Source organism: Conger conger, chromosome 16 (genome assembly GCF_963514075.1).
Source record: "Conger conger chromosome 16, fConCon1.1, whole genome shotgun sequence".
NCBI lineage: Eukaryota > Metazoa > Chordata > Actinopteri > Anguilliformes > Congridae > Conger > Conger conger.
The window spans coordinates 29,793,029-29,809,925 of NC_083775.1; the positions used below are offsets into that span (position 1 = coordinate 29,793,029).

The following is a 16,897-nucleotide window of genomic DNA, read 5'->3' on the forward strand; positions in this document are numbered from 1 at the left end:
CACACACACTGAACACACACACACACCTGCAGGGGGAGCACAGGAGCCGAGTCACACACCTGCTAATGTCCTTACCCAAAGCACATACCTGTTAACTAAAACACACACACCTGCTAATGTCCTTACCCAAAGCACATACCTGTTGACTAAAACACACACACCTGCTAATGTCCTTACCCGATGCACATACCTGTTAACTAAAACACACACACCTGCTAATGTCCTTACCCGATGCACATACCTGTTAACTAAAACACACACACACACACACACACACACATCCCAGCACACATCCTTACCCAACACACCTGTCAGGAATAACTGATACCTGTCAACATCTGAGAGGCCTACAGGGGGCAGCAGAGAGACTAAAACACACACACGCCTGCGGACATCCTTACCCAACAGGCCTGTCTGGAGCAACTCACACACCTGTCAACTAAATCACTCACACACATACACACACACACACACACACAAACACCTGTCTAAAATACCAACAGGAGTAACTCACATAACTGTCAACATCTGAAAGGCCGACAGGGGGCATAGCAGCGCCTCAATCACAGAGCCGCTAATGTCATTATCCAAAATGGGAGCAGTCTCAGCGCAGTGGCAGAATCGAGACACAAACTTCAGCCGATGACACGACATAATGAACGGCATGAATGTCAGAAGACACTGAGTTATCAAGTGACTCAGCTGCTCACTTTCAATAGAAAATGTGATACATGATGCCCTCCTGGAGTAATGGGGGGGCAGGTTAGGTTAGGTTGGGTAAGGGTAATGATAATAATGTTGTCTCTGAAGAAGCAATAGCCAGCTATTTCAGCTAAGGCGATAGCTTTACAGTAACTTCCAGAAACCACGGGCAGACTGGCCGCAGGAATCGCACCCTGCTGGTGTTTACCCATTGAACAATGTCTTTGTTTTGAGTACAACTATGGAGGCCCAAATCCCCTGTAAAACCTGGGTGACAAATAAGGGCTATAGAAGAGCAGCAATACAGAGATTCTGCCGGCTTACTGCATTTTATCATGAAAAATCTACACACACACTACTATAGCGGTGTAGAGAAATACTCAAATAATGTTTGCAATATCGGGCGCTCTAATATCGCTGATTAAAATGGTGTTCATTTCACATTGCTGGAGGGATTACAAGCTCCACTTTATTTAGCCCGCCACTATCAGTTCACACAGTAAATACAACAGTTGGTTGCCCTGAAGTTAGCCCACAGGTAAAACCATGTGGAATTTTCTTCTGTTATAGATAAGCTGCTGGAAGTTGTACGAAGTCTAGTCATCATGAAACATGCATCATTGGAAAGAGTTTAGTCCCGAAAGGAAAGGAATACAATTAATTATTATTTTTTATTATTTTAGTTACAAGAGCGATAACACACACATCCACATACTGTAGATACAGGCACACAACCTTTTGATTCACCAGGATTTTTTGTATCATCTTTATGTGTATAATAATATACTCGTAAGCCCCCTTTTTTTGTGCTTACAAGGCTTTTTATCATGCAAGAACAAAAATGGACAATTACCAGCCAATCGTCAGGTTTTGAGTCCATTTAGGAAAGCAGAAGGTTTGGTAAACTAATCAACTGGCCGCAAAATGGAGGAAACCATCACCACTGAACAGGTGAAATGTATGAAATAATGTGGGTCGTTTTGAAAACTAGTTTATAAGAAACAAACTTGCATTCGCATATAGGCTACGTTCTCACAATACTCCTCCTCAGCCGACCAGGGAAACTTTAGAAAAGCGATGATTAAGAACAAAGAGCATTTCACTTAAATTACCAAAGGTCTAATAACACCTTATTCAGGCGTTGGCATTTAGTAAACAGCCTCTCTCCACTGGCTGCTTTACACTAGTTTTTGTTCCTCAGTTTCAGGTTTTGGAAAGTGATCCCTGAAAGCTGTTGAGGCTGCCCATAATTCCACTGATCCGAGGCCTCCGTGAATAAAGCCCTGCACTGGGAAGACAGCTAGCCGGGATTCATGGGTATTCCCTGCCAGGAAAGCGACTGTTTTTATGGGAATGGGAATCGAGCTCTGATGTCTTTTGCAGAATAATTTATTTTTCGTATTTTCACGACACTGGCGGTTAGGAGTTAATGGAATAAACACGGCAGAATCAGTGAAAACGGCCAGCTGCTGAGACACTTCAGCCGAGCGTCCTCAGAGTAACAGTAAAGAAGACGTATTTTTGCCCAGGCGCCCATCTTGCCTCATAAAGCGGGTCACAAATCACAGAGAGATACGAAGATCGGCCATCGCTTCGTCGAGAAAAGGGTAGCGACAGTCCGGACCCGGACAGGAAATGGAGCGCGAAATCGATGCGCTTCGTTAGGCTGAAGATAGAAGAGGTTTTATCTCTAGGTTACGCCTATGGGTCATACCCCGGGTGTGTCCCGACTCCTTGTCCTCCATCTTAGAGAAGGCATAAGTCTGGAACGGACACCCAGGGAGTGCTCAAAGCATGCCTTCTTTCTTTCAGATCGTTCCAGCCCTTTTCCATTCCCACTCCTGAATATTTCAAGACTGATGAATGCAACTGAAGAATCGGAGGGGAATCCACAAAAGACTGCGATGCTTTTGGTGCCAGTTAAAGGCATACCTGGCACGACTAATTTTAGGCTTGCTGTGGTCCTGTGTTTACAACCAAACACAAGTCCCCACCCCCGTCATCAACAACCGCCCACTCACCTCCGTTTTTTATTTTCATTTTACTGTTTTTATCTTCATATTGCCAGCAAGGAAAAGCAATTCCAAGGTTGGCTCTGGTTTTTTAACGAGCCTCGGCAACTTGTGGTTTCACTGCTTTTGCTTCATCGTCTTTTCCACGCAGTACCAAACACTCCGCTGAGACCTGATCCCACGTCACAGGCTCTACAGCCTCACCCAGTGTGCCACACCCAGGAACATCCCAACACGCATTTTAGAATAACACAGACAGGCAAAGGAGCATGAATGAGAAAAACACACAGCCAGAGCATCATAGTAATGCCTTAGCATGGCTGCTTAATGATATTTTCAAGGCAAGGCCCAGGGAGACAACCAAGATTTCTGGTGAATCAACAATGAAAATGTCTAGTTGGTAAGTCGAAATAACAATGCAAACCTTTTAAAAATGTATTCAAATAGTCAAGCATTTCATCTCAAATCAAGTGCCAACTTCTGATAAACTCACAAAGCTGGCTTTTATCAAACAGGTTTTATTGCCGGAGGCATTGAACCGTGCCTGAGAAGCAGAGTGGGGCCTAGGGTTTTGGCGGCCCTAAGCAAGAATGTAGTTGTGGGCCTAGAGTGCTCCAACATACAGTAGATCACGCAATTGAACTACAGGCCAAGGAACCGTGGTGGACCTAACAACAGCATGGGGTGTTTATTCCAGCAACCAGCTCTACTTGGAAGAAACACAGAAGAAACAAACTCCTTCCTAAAGTTGTTATTCTTAAATCTGAGATGCATGTTTGTGGGTTTTTTATGCACTAAATAAGTTGGGTTAGTGATTTTATATGCTCCATTTTTGGCATTGTAACCTGCAATTTAGTTAAAGTCGGGGGAGATTTCAGTGTCACTGAGAATTCTGGAAACAAAACACTGCTCTGCAAGATGTTTTGGAGTTACTTCAAGTATTTTTTAATGACTTGTGTTTCCATATAACTTCTTGATTTTATAGTCATCGCCAGTCTTGTTCCTTTGTACACTATATAGTGTCCCCATTCTGAGGAAGGCCCAACCTAACATATTCCTGATGTGTATTTACGTTATCCTGAATTATACAGATATAATTGTGTCAATGCCTATACATTTTCAGGTGTAGTGACTTACATTGTGTTATCTAGTGTTATTCAATAGTAGTGAAATCAGCTATATGACTTCATGGGTGGAAGGAACCCATGGCAGGACTTTTACTTTCTGACTCCTGAAATTTCCACCTCTGCGTTGTGAATGTGTGTAAGCCTGGTAAAATCAAAGATCAATTTCAAGAAAAGTGGACTAAAACCTAATCTAATCTGTATGGTTAATATTAATGTGTCATTATTAATATTGCAACCCCAGTCCAGCCACAATATTATGAGAGCAGCTGCTGGGCCCTTGAGCAAGGCCCTTAACCCAACATTGCATCCTGGGGAGATTGGCCCCTGCTTAAGTCTAATCAACTATAAGTCGATTTGGATAAAGGCGTCAGCCAAATAACTAGTAGTAAAAATAAAATAAAAATAAATCAAATTCAAAGAGATTTATTGGCATGAAAGTAATGAAAATACAGTGGGGTGTAAAACTTTGGGCATCCCTGGTTTAAATGTCTGTTACAATTAATCTGTTCATGAAAAGGGCCCTGTGCAAATGTTTGGGGACCCTTTTAAATTATTTTTTGTTACTTTTAAAAAGATGATTAGTAAGGCAAAGACCCAGGTGATTTACTTGATCGATGAGTCTGGACTCATTTTGGCTGGAATTTTTATTCTGAAGTAACTTCTAAAGTATCCAACTTTCGTTGAAGAGAGGTTGGATATTCCAGCAAAACAATTATCCAAAGCATGCGACAAAATCAACCACCACATGGTCACCACAGAGTTTAACATCATTGAAAGTCTGTGGAGAGATCTCAAACATGCCTTAAATGTAAGGAGGCCGAAGAATATAGCTAGAGGTGTTTTACCAGGAAGAATGGGGGAAAATTCTAAAAGCAAGAAGTGAAAGACTCTTGGCTGGCTACAGAAAGTGTTTAAGCTTTTTATAGTTGCGTGAGGCGGACTACAAACTGAGTTTTGCACAGGGCCTTTTTTAATTATTATTATTATTATTATTATTATTATTATTATTATTATTATTATTATTATTATTATTATTATTATTTTGAAACCATTAAAAAATAATAAAAAGGAATTTAAAGAAATGCGTCATGTTTCATTTTGTAGGCCAGGTTCGCATCTGTTCATTTAGATATTATTTGTAAAAGGCTGATTGACCAGGGTTGCCCACATTTTTGCACATCACTGTACAGCCAAAGACCGAGAGTTCATATTCATGAATAAAATACAATATAACTGAATTTTAACACAGGTCTTCTTATCCCTGCCAGAACCCTTTCCCAGCTGCTACCTCAGGGAGGCATCTTAAAACAGCCAAAACCCACCCAGCTGTACCCATTCCGGCAGCCTGTGAGAGCAGCCGCACTGCCGTAACCATGCCAACCAGCAATGTTTTCCTGCCTACTCCTTTTAAGACTCGTGCCCCCCTCTGTCATAGCTCATTAAAACTTTACAAAAGTTCACCCTCCCCCCACCAACCCACCACCGCCTTGCCTGAGAACCATGTGAACACCCAAAAACAAAAACACGATACTTTAACACCCCTGCACACGCTACGTGCAATGCGCTACTTTGTAAGACGGCACTTTGTAAAATTAGACAAATTACTTCTGACAATGCAACCTGTGAAGAAGTTTATTAGGAAAAATAGTCGGTATGCCCCGCTTCCCACAAAGGGGTCCGCTGTTAGCTTAAAACCAATGTTTGAAATGAGAAATAGGTCCCCCCCAGTCCCCACAGTCAGAAAACGGGCAGACGGAAAATTGCTTAATGCCCTTCTAACATCAAGACGCTGTTGAAGATTTTGACGAGAATTGTATTGCACTTAAGACACAATAGCAAATCAGAAGATCTGACTATGGCAGAATTTGAAAAGGTGCTTTTTATTTTATAGCTTTCAAAATCCAATTAGACTACGCTGAGGACTGATTCCTGGACATGGAGAGAGAGCCTGCAGAGTTAATACTGGTTCATGGCGGGTAAGTGCCCGTAGGTGCTCGCAGCCATAGAGAGCCCGCAGAGTTAATACCGGTTCACGGCGGGTAAGTTCCCGTAGGTGCTCGCAGCCATAGAGAGCCCGCAGAGTTAATACCGGTTCACGGCGGGTAAGTGCCCGGAGCTCCTCGCAGCCATAGACAGCGCTGGCCTAAATGGACCTCACCGTGGCAACCGGGAGCCAAGGAGACGGACTACGGCTGAAACGGCTCGCATTTGAAGGAGGAATGCTTTTATTAAGCTGCCAGAAGTGCAGAGTTATTTCACAGACATGTCAACTTTTTTAACAAGCCAAGAGGTCAGTCTACACAAGCCCAGCTCTGTTCCCCGCGGATTCCACCGTGACCGAGCAGAAAGCTGTGGACACACAATTCGTCACGGCACCAGCATGACAACTTGGCAAGCCACTGAGCTGGCAGAAGCATGCATACATCTCTGAGCCATTATAGGCTCCTCATCTCATCTGCGTGGAAAACACACAACCGTGATTGCCCATCTCCCAGGATGTTTGAAATTGTTACAGGTTCATACGGTAACATTATATGGTGTCTGTGTTGTAAGTACGTGAACATGCAACTTAAAGAGAAAGTTTTCAAAACACCATCTACTGCGAGATATGGGACCGACGTATATACTGCTTCATCATGGTTTTTAAAATGTGAGAAAATGTTGCGTTTAAATAGGCTGCCCTATTTTTATTCTGAATTCACAACAGCCATTTTAAAAAGCTGAAAAAATATTGGGGATATCCATGGGCATCAATGTAGAAAAATGTAAAAGAATACCAGCACGGATCCCAAAAAAAAAACAAAGCACTCCGTCTGAAATAATATTATTTTCATGTGCAGATGGATTGCTTTGCTTTTGTTTGGAGATCAATGCTTATATTCTTTTACATGTTTTTACATTGATGGCCATGGATATCCCCAATATTTTTTCAGCTTTTTAAAATGGATGTTATGAATTAAAAAATGCAAAACTCAGTGGACGCCATGAATGCAAAAACATTGTGTCCACAGTGTTTTTGCATCGATGGCGATGGATATGCCCAATATTTTTTCAGTCTTACTTTGTGCGCTCAACCGCGAAAGAGCACCTGTTTCTCTGCCTATCACTAGCACAGACCTAAGTAGAGTTTCGTAACATTTATTTTTCCTTTTTAAAAAGCATTACATGATAAATTGTGAAGGTACATCTCTCTCTCACACTCACACTCACACATACACAGACACACACATACACACAGACACACACACAGACACACAGACACAGAGACACACAGACACACAGACACACAGACACACACACACACACACACACACACACACACACACACACACACACACACACACATACATACATACATACACACAGACACACACATACAGACAGACACAGACACAGACACAGACACAGACACAGACACAGACACAGACACACAGACACACAGACACACACACACACACACACACACATACACACATACACACACATACACACACATACACACACATACACACACATACACACACATACACACACACACACACAGGTGTGATCTTCACAAGGAGCTTTTTAATGTGCATTTGCTTGACAGGCCCAAAAAACAAACTACCGTTTCATGAGGAGAAATTAACGTTTAAAGATAGGCCTACATCTCTGTCACTGTGATACTTGAGATACGCTACTTTAAACAAGCGGGATTGACTGCAAAACATTCAGTGGAGATGAAGTGAAATTGAAAATTCACTCAATGTACTTCGCTTTGGATAAAAGCATCTGCCAAGTAAATGTAAATGAAGAGGATTAATTTTCCCAGCGAGAACATGAAAGACCAGTCCCATAAAATAAACTGATAATATCCCTGCACCATCATACAATCTCCTTTAATACGTTCATTTATTACAGTACTGACAAAGTACAGATTAACAAAATGTTCTGAACAGTAGTCAGAACTGAGCTAACTTAAAAAACGGCTAATGGACAACCCCAAGTATTGCGCCCTTAATACAAGCTTGAAAATGGCATACCCAAAATAAAATGCCTCCTATTGTTGAACCCTGACAACAGGCATAGCAAAGGTAACCATTGGAGATTTTCTGTCCAAGAGTCAGAATTACTCTAAATATTCAAGTGGACAAGGAAATGTGTTCTGATTTGTGGAGATGTAGGTTTTTGATTTGAGTTTTTTTTTTTTTTTTTTTTAACAAACACACAAAAAAAAACGTTTTTAATCAATAAACTGCAAAATCCCACAGGGAATGCACACTGCAGACATCCCCAATAGGAGTAGTAAATAGGAACACATTTCATCTGGGTTTTTTTTTTTTTTTCAAAATAAAAGCAGCTATTGTAGAGCTTCCTCCGGCACACACACAAGACAACAACATCAGCCTTTCATTGTGAAGGAACAAGCACCACAACACAAACCCAGTAAAGGTGAAGGTGAAGCTCACAAGGGCTTAAAAGGGTTTTCACGGATTGGCATGTCTGAGCTAAGCACTACTCGCGCCTTCACGCTAATGCCAAGTTACGGGTGAGGTCACCGGACTAATGTTCAGGCGCTGTTGATGGCCTCTCCCCCTCCCACAGGGAGGGGCTGAGATTGCAGATGACCCTTGACCCTTGACCCCTCCACTTTTACAGAATGGGGCCCTTGCACACTACAGGCTAGGTACAGCTGGCAGAAGTTTTCTTCTCGGAAAATTGTGGAATAACTTTGAAACATTATCTTCATGACTTGAGGATGATTCTTTCAAAAGATGGTTAATCCTCACCCAGATGCTCATCGAGTTCTGCACATAATGACTATTGACACGGTCGCATTATTTCAAATTTTGTCTTCAGCAATCCTAATTGGGGTCTGGGCAGGCATAAGCTAACCACACTTTGAAAACATTAATTTCACTTTGCTTTTCAGAAAAGTTTTAGGACGTATCAAATCATAGATTCTAACTGGAGCATCTCTTTAAATATTAGTCTTTCCTCACTCACCTCTTATATCCAATTATACACGTTGTCTGTGGTATGCAATGGGGTATATATTAATTTCCTGTCCTTGAACTGCATTGATGAAATTCAAATCAAATAGAGATTCTATTCAGCAAGTCAATGTGTTTCATCACCGGCGAACATTGGCATTCGTGCTCATGTGGAGAGTCATGCCCGGATAGCACGGTGGCAACCAATCACAAGAAACTGTGAGCGCAAACACTGGACCACCAACGCAATAGCCGCTGATCTTAGGATCATCTTACCCCTTAGAAAGGAAGGCTTTCCAGAGAGTTCTCTCCCATTGTAGTTAAGGTCTCTGACTTTGTCTTCTCAGATGTTTTGGGAAGACAAACAACCAGAGACCTTGAGCAGCTGATAGTCTGGCACATTCTCTGGGGGGAGGGTTCTATCTGATTGATAGGGGCTGGTGCACACTTAACTTGACATGCAGGGCAAGGGACAGGACTGCAGCTCCTGCTGGTGTGTTGTCTGATATTTTTCAATAGGGCTTGCCTAAAAGGGCCCTTGGGCAAGTGTTCATTTACCACCAGACACTTCAAGATAAAGTTGATCCATAGATTGACTGAAATACTCAACAAGAAAAAAAATAATAAAAAAATTAAAATAAAAATAACTTCCTCAGACTTCATTGGGAGTAAGTCATCGAGTTTACAGAAAGCATGGTTTACAGATGGTCTACCCTGACCCTGGTACCTAGAAACTCTGTGGGAAAATCTACTGAACACACCCACATTTCAAGGAAATCCTCCCTTTGTATTCAAGGCTCTGAAATCCTGGCTAAGGAGGAAATGTAAAAAACAATATTCCACATGCCAAGCACACAACCCTCAGGCCCACAACTAGTGGTCTAATATCAGGGTATATTTCAAAGGTGGTACAGCAGAGGGAAATATTATTTCTTAAAAATAACAAATGGGCCAAACATTTTCTCAGCTATTCATAAAATGTAATCGGATCAAATCCGGACCGCGCCAGTGCCAGTTGTGACCCATAGCTCCATAGGGTGACATGCGATTGGCAATTGGGTCGCCAAGGAAACGGGATGGTTCAGTCAGATTGCAACCTCTGCTGGTCAGTCAGGGGCTTGTCCAATACAAAGACACAGACGAAAGGTCCTCCTCTGACTCTGCTCTACGCCAACTTAACTGTAAAAAAGCCACTTGTGGCATTGAAATATGCATTGATAGTATACATTCAATGACCACTTTGTTAGGCAGACCAGTACACCAGCTCATTAATGCAAATATCTAATTAGCCAATCATGTGGCAGCAACTCAATGCATATAAGCATGCAGACATGGTCAGGAGGTTCAGCTGCTGTTCAGACCAAGAATAGAATCGGGAAGAAATGTGATCTAAGTGACCATGGAATGACTGTTGGGGCCAGATGGGGTGGCTTGAGTATCTCAGAAACCACTGATCTCCTGGGATTTTCACAGGCAGGATGGGCTACAGAAGAAATAAAAGTGTAATAAGTACTTAATAAAGTGGTGGATGTGTGCATAGTATACAGTCACTAGTGGGAGGCAAGCTCATTGTTCAGCTAGTCATAGTTTGTAAATAAAATTAACATACATTATGGGATGTATGTCTGTGCTGGGCTGTATTTGAAAAGTAATGAAAAGTAAAAACTGTTCTATGCACAGATGATGGGAATAGTTTTTTCCCAAATAACACCCAAATGACAAGAACAGTATTTGCATTACGAGAACAGATGGAAATTTTGGAATTTGCATCGGTTTAGAGAGAATAATTTAGAAGGGAGAGGAGATAATAAATGTGTTTAATTACAGAGATACCGGCATGTAAAGTACAATTCCAAAGAGGCCACTTCATTAAACCCTTCAGATATTACTTTGATAAGAAGCCTTGCCTGGACCGTTTTTTTTTTTTTTTTTTTTTTAAACAACAAGCCCAGCTGTGCTCCCCATGAGCCAAAAACCCAAGCATGGCCCCTGCATGAACCTCATTATATGTTATTTAGCTGACGCTTTTATACAAAGTGACTTACATTTGATTAGACTAAGCAGGAGACAATCCACCCTGGGTTAATTAAGGGCTTTGCCCAAGGGCCCAACAGCTCTTGCCCAAAGGCCCAACAGCTCTTGCCCAAAGGCCCAACAGCTCTTGTCCAAAGGCCCAACAGCTCTTGTTCAAGGGCCCGACAGCGCTTGCCCAAGGGCCCAACAGCTCTTGCCCAAGGGCCCAACAGCGCTTGCCCAAGGGCCCAACAGCGCTTGTCCAAAGGCCCAACAGCTCTTGTTCAAGGGCCCGACAGCTCTTGCCCAAGGGCCCAACAGCGCTTGCCCAAAGGGCCAACAGCTCTTGCCCAAGGGCCCAACAGTGCTTGCCCAAAGGGCCCAACAGCTCTTGTTCAAGGGCCCGACAGCTCTTGCCCAAGGGCCCAACAGCGCTTGCCCAAGGGCCAACAGCTCTTGCCCAAAGGGCCAACAGCTCTTGCCCAAGGGCCCAACAGTGCTTGCCCAAGGGCCCAACAGCTCTTGCCCAAGGGCCCAACAGCGCTTGCCATAAAGGGCCCAACAGCTCTTGGCCAAGGGCCCAACAGCTCTTGCCCAAGGGCCCAACAGCTCTTGCCCAAGGGCCCAACAGCTCTTGCCCAAGGGCCCAACAGCTCTTGTCCAAGGGCCCAACAGCTCTTGTCCAAGGGCCCAGCAGCTCTTGCCCAAGGGCCCAGCAGCACTTGCCATAAAGGGCCCAACAGCTCTTGGCCAAGGGCCCAACAGCTCTTGCCCAAGGGCCCAACAGCTCTTGTCCAAGGGCCCAACAGCTCTTGCCCAAAGGGCCAACAGCTCTTGCCCAAGGGCCCAACAGCACTTGCCATAAAGGGCCCAACAGCTCTTGGCCAAGGGCCCAACAGCTCTTGCCCAAAGGGCCAACAGCTCTTGCCCAAGGGCCCAACAGCTCTGGCCCAAGGGCCCAACAGCTCTGGCCCAAGGGCCCAACAGCTGTCACCAAGCTCAGAAAAGATGAAACAGCAACAGAAAGGTCACGCAAAAGCCACCCGAAGATGTGTAATGTACATGTAAAGAACATTTTCATAAAGGCTGGCATGGTTTGCAGCTTAAAACACAGAAATGCACTGTAAGCAACTTGCACAGCCAGTATGTCTCAGGAGGTTGTACATGTTTATATTCTTTTCAAAATTACATTTCAGTTCATTTGTGGGACCATTTCCTATGGCACATGCACCACAAGCCTGATGTGTGCAAGGAAAGAAAGTACCGGCACAATATGCAAAGAGATATATTTATATTAGCGAATAAATATACAATTAGCAGGTTTATACACTGTATGCAGCCCGTGGGAGTATAACACCACTGTACAAGGGGTTTTGGAGTTACTTGGAGTCAGGGCTGTTGCTAGTGGGCTGGAAGGTAGTGTGTGATGACAATTCCGGGAGCCCACAGCTTGGGAGGGAGGGTGGTACACAGGAGGAGGCCCACAAAAAATCCAATAAGATGCAGGGCTCTGAGCAATATTATTTATTATTTCAGGGGGCCCAGAGTTCCTAGTTACAACCGTGCTTGAGGTGTATTTTCTTGTTTTAAACAATGAACTCTCTATGCTATGAATGAATGTCTCCATGCTAGCCATTGTAACTCTCACAGAGGTCATCACAAACTTCTGTCGCCATCAACAAATCCTTCATGGCACACACACAAAAAATATATATTGGCCAGTCAAAAACACTAAAACTGAAATCAGATAAATAAATAAACTCTAGAAAGTGACCCTTTTTTTGTTACGGTTGGCTTTTCCACGTTACAGAACAAAAGGGGGTGATGTTAAATTCTGCATACCCTGCAGCTGAACATATGTTGACCCAGGGCACAGCAGTCAGACACAGTCATGATATGACGTGACACCACATACGCACAGCCAACCCTGGGGATCAACAGGTGTTTTGAAAATGCTATGACACTCATTAGCCTACATCTCTATTTCGGTCAGAGAGGTGTGAGCGCACACACACACAGGCGGGGCGGTGAATTAAGCAGCGGTTAAGGTTGTTTTTGGACTGCTCAGAAGCACATGACTGTAAGTCAAGACCTCGTACACGCAGCCTGTCTGAGCGCGGTGTCCCTCGCTCAGTTACTTGCGGTTTCTACGAGTGGTTAAAACGGCAGAATCGGCAGAATCTGTGCATATCCGCGACATCTTCTGCTCCAGTAGATGTAGTCGATGTTGTTACTGCTCAAACTGGCTTCTAGCTAGTGGAATTATCCAAAGCAAACGCCCACCAATCGAACATGGGTAGCCTATTCGTGGATATTTTAAAATATCTACACAGCTAGACTAAGAAACAACAGGCAGTGGCATGATTCTGCATAGGCTACACCGCAGTAGCCGAATGGTCGCGGAGCGAAGAGTGGATCAATGTAGAAATTCTCGAGCACAAGTGGATTTGAAATTTCAGAGACGGGAACGCATTGGCGTCGCTCCGACGACAGAGCCTTGGCATCGAAAGTTCCCAAACTTTCTGATTTCCACATGGTGACTTTGACCAAAACACAGCTGTATGCATCTGCTCTGAAAACATACCGCGGGAACAACGGGTAACTTTTTGGTATTCAGCATTGTGAAATGTCAAGATACCCCTCCAACTCGTAGAGATTAAATTGAACACATAACTCCAGTTACTTTCTTTGTGGCGTAAAACCTCAAGTGCCTGTTTCACACAAAATCCTTTGCAATAAATAGATTAGATTTAAAGCTTTCACACCGATTTCCTCACCCCTCCTTACCCAGTCTCCTTAATGGATCATGCGATTTTGGATCGGGCACCTTTGGCTCTTTCTGAACAGGACTTGTCGTCTTCTTGCTCCTTCCCAGCATGATGCCAGTAGAGGTCCCTTTATTTTATCCTTCGCACTTCCCTTGTTTTTGCGCGTGCGGTTCTGTTTTTCACCCGGCGAACACTGTAGTAACTATAGATTACTTTTATGTCACTTTGTGTCAATTTTTCTGAGTTATTTTGCCTGCGTTGCTATAACGTCCCAAAACCGTTAGCCCCAGAACTTCGCCTTTTCAAGTAAAGGGAGACGGCCCCACCGTCCGCTGAAGTAGCCTGCATTAGTCCCTCCCTGATTCCCTTTCTAAAAGCGAAGCGTAACCCGAATCCTGGCGAGTCTGCAGTAAATCTAAAGTCACACTTAGGACCTGCTTAAATGTCCGTAGTTCATCATCAAAACACAGCATGCGCCATGTGCCGATTTGAAGTTGAACAAGCAAAGTGGTCCATCTTCTTTGTTAATTTGACCCCAAGGTACAACAATTTGATTGAAGCTTGACGGTCCGTGGCAAAGTCTTTTTGCGCAGTGATTTAATTTAGTGAACACGCTACTCGTTGGACAGAGAATATTGTGGTGCGTCGTCCTGTCATTTAAAACATGTTCTGAACGAGAGAGCATGCCATTATCACGAGCAAAGTGGTAAATTAGTCTGGACAGAGGGGTTTCTGCAATGTCAGGACATGTACTCAGATAAAGTGGCGCTCGTCCAAGGAACAGGATGCTTGTTCTCTATCCACTCAGCCAATGCCCAAAGTGACTATTGTATAATCAAAAGACACCTCCATTTAAATTGTACTCTGTACAAAATGTACAATTGCCCTATCCCGGACACTTTCTAGGTTAGAATCTTTAATGGCTGACACTGACACAAGCTATTACATTTTGCAACTGACATTTGTCAAAATCAACAGGATGCTTTTTTCATCAACCGATTAATTTCAAATTCAGAATAGTTTGAATGGCACCTGAGATGTCCTGTGAGTTGGGGCAGAAGGCAAATAACGACAAGATGCTACAGTCTGTACAATCTAATATCTCATGAGTGTTTACAATGGTAAAAGTATGTAGTAGCAGCATAAAAGACATGAAATTAGGTTGGTTTCCAAGACATGTCACTGTATTTGCATTCTGTGGTAGAAACCATTGTCATAGGCTACAAATTCTTGGTACACAAGGATTTTGCTGTCCATACTCTTTTGTGCTGTGGTCCTAAGGTATCTAAACAACAGAATAATACAATTTCCAGTGTCGTGTGGTAGTGCGGTAGTTTATGGTATAAATTTGATGACAAAACTGCAGAATGTTCAATACAAAATAGGGTACTTTTAAATAATAATTTCAGTTAATCAATGAAAATGAAATTGATTAACTCTTTTTGTAAAAAATAAAATAAAAAGACTTGTGCTGCTGCATTGTCAATGACAGAATAAATATCCCTGTGGAGTGGGGTATCAATTAAATGCCAGAAATGTAAAATCCATCCATCCATCCATTATCTGAACCCGCTTATCCTGAACAGGGTCGCAGGGGGGCTGGAGCCTATCCCAGCATACATTGGGAGAAAGGCAGGAATACACCCTGGACAGGTCGCCAGTCCATCGCAGGGCACACACACCATTCACTCACACACTCATACCTATGGGCAATTTAGACTCTCCAATCAGCCTAACCTGCATGTCTTTGGACTGTGGGAGGAAACCGGAGTACCCGGAGGAAACCCACGCAGACACGGGGAGAACATGCAAACTCCGCACACGGGGCCGACGGGGATTGGAACCCAGGACCTCCTTGCTGTGAGGCGGCAGTGCTACCCACTGCACCATACGTGCCGTCGAAATGTAAAATATATATTTAAATTTAAAATCAAATAAGTAACGATTTCGATTTAACGTTTGAACGAGTCTATAAGGTTTTTTTGTTTGTTTTATCGTGAGTTACAGAATTCTCACATTTCTGACGCGGGCATACATTTCGCTCCGTTACGTCGGCAAAACATTTTCGTAACGTCAGTTTTCAATGGTATCATAGTGCCCCCTTGTGCAAACCATTAGAATTACATGGACGCTCTCAGTTGTACCAAACTACTGAGATTGTGTCCGGAGTTTAAAAATCATCATAAAATGTATACAAGCTGTTGTATTTTAATTTCACTCTATACCCACTATGTACATTTCAAACTTTGTTAGGTTTTCCTACCATTTGGTTGAGACGGGATGTTAATCATGGATGTTAATCACCAGCATGTTTTTAACAACACTCTGGGTAGACTACGCTTCTGAGAAACTCGAGTCTTGACTGACCATGTTGCTGGAGAATGGAGATTAAGGAGTTGGATAATTGAAACACTGAATCAGACGTGTTCTTTCTTAGTTTAAAATTCTGTTTAAAATTGCCGTTCCCTCATTGTACCTTTAAAGACTCGGACACCGACCTCTTATCTGTTGTGGCCCACTGCCGTATATTGATATTTTTAAGTAATATTACCAACCCCAGGCCTGGACGCAAAAAATGTGTAGGTCCCGCCCACGAAGGAATAGTTTCTGCATTAATCCTTGTAGGTGTCAAATGAACACATGATCTCACCACATCTTATCTTGGGGGTATGGTCACCGTCCTTTTTTGTTTTTGCGCTCACCAAACTGCAATCTTCTTGAACCTCTGACTCACACCATGCTTTTTCTGTGACTCTAAACTACAGCTTCATGGTGACAGGTTATTATATTATTTCAGTTATATTTCATTGGCTGTTGTCAACATGGCAACGCTCCAGAAACCGAACAACGAACGTAATTAGAAGTGCAACCCCTAAAATCTCGTCCAGCTAGATGCGTTGTAGCTAACCCGTCACAAAATAAGCAGGCTACTTTTGCTTCCGTTGCAAGACTTCACAATCATATCGAGTTGTTCTTGTGAAAATATTGCGTCAACGTTAAAGTACAATCATTGGTTTAGACCCATGTAAATCAGTGTTTCCAAACCTCACGTCGATTACCTCGTGGATCCAGGTACATGATGTTTTCTGCCTCAAGCACACCTGATACTACTAATCGAGCCTTTGATTAATCAAATTAGGTGTGCTTCAGGCGGAACACATCAAATACCCGGATCTGGCTGGGAGGAGAGGTTTGGGAAACACTGCTCGAGAACAAGTGGCTCCCAAACCGATCCCAGAATTGTAACAAGCTGTTAATTTTCATCAATTAGGTGCTATTCATGTTAGATAGGTTACCTTCTT

At 43.2% G+C, this 16,897-nt stretch overlaps 1 protein-coding gene across 2 annotated transcripts in view; it reads right to left on the minus strand.

Moving 5' to 3' along the window:
- Window positions 1–16,699, minus strand: part of LOC133114406 (1-phosphatidylinositol 4,5-bisphosphate phosphodiesterase delta-3-A-like) — a 42,913-nt gene extending 26,214 nt beyond the window's left edge. Inside the window, exon 1 of one of the 2 annotated variants that reach the window (XM_061223749.1) lies at window positions 16,655–16,699. In XM_061223749.1, the coding sequence (XP_061079733.1) occupies window positions 16,655–16,673 (19 nt within the window). In that variant the 5' untranslated portion in view covers window positions 16,674–16,699. Of the gene's footprint in view, window positions 1–13,614; window positions 13,911–16,654 lie in introns of those variants that run through there. The other variant, XM_061223748.1, reaches the window with a different exon arrangement.
- Window positions 16,700–16,897: the final 198 nt, after the last annotated feature.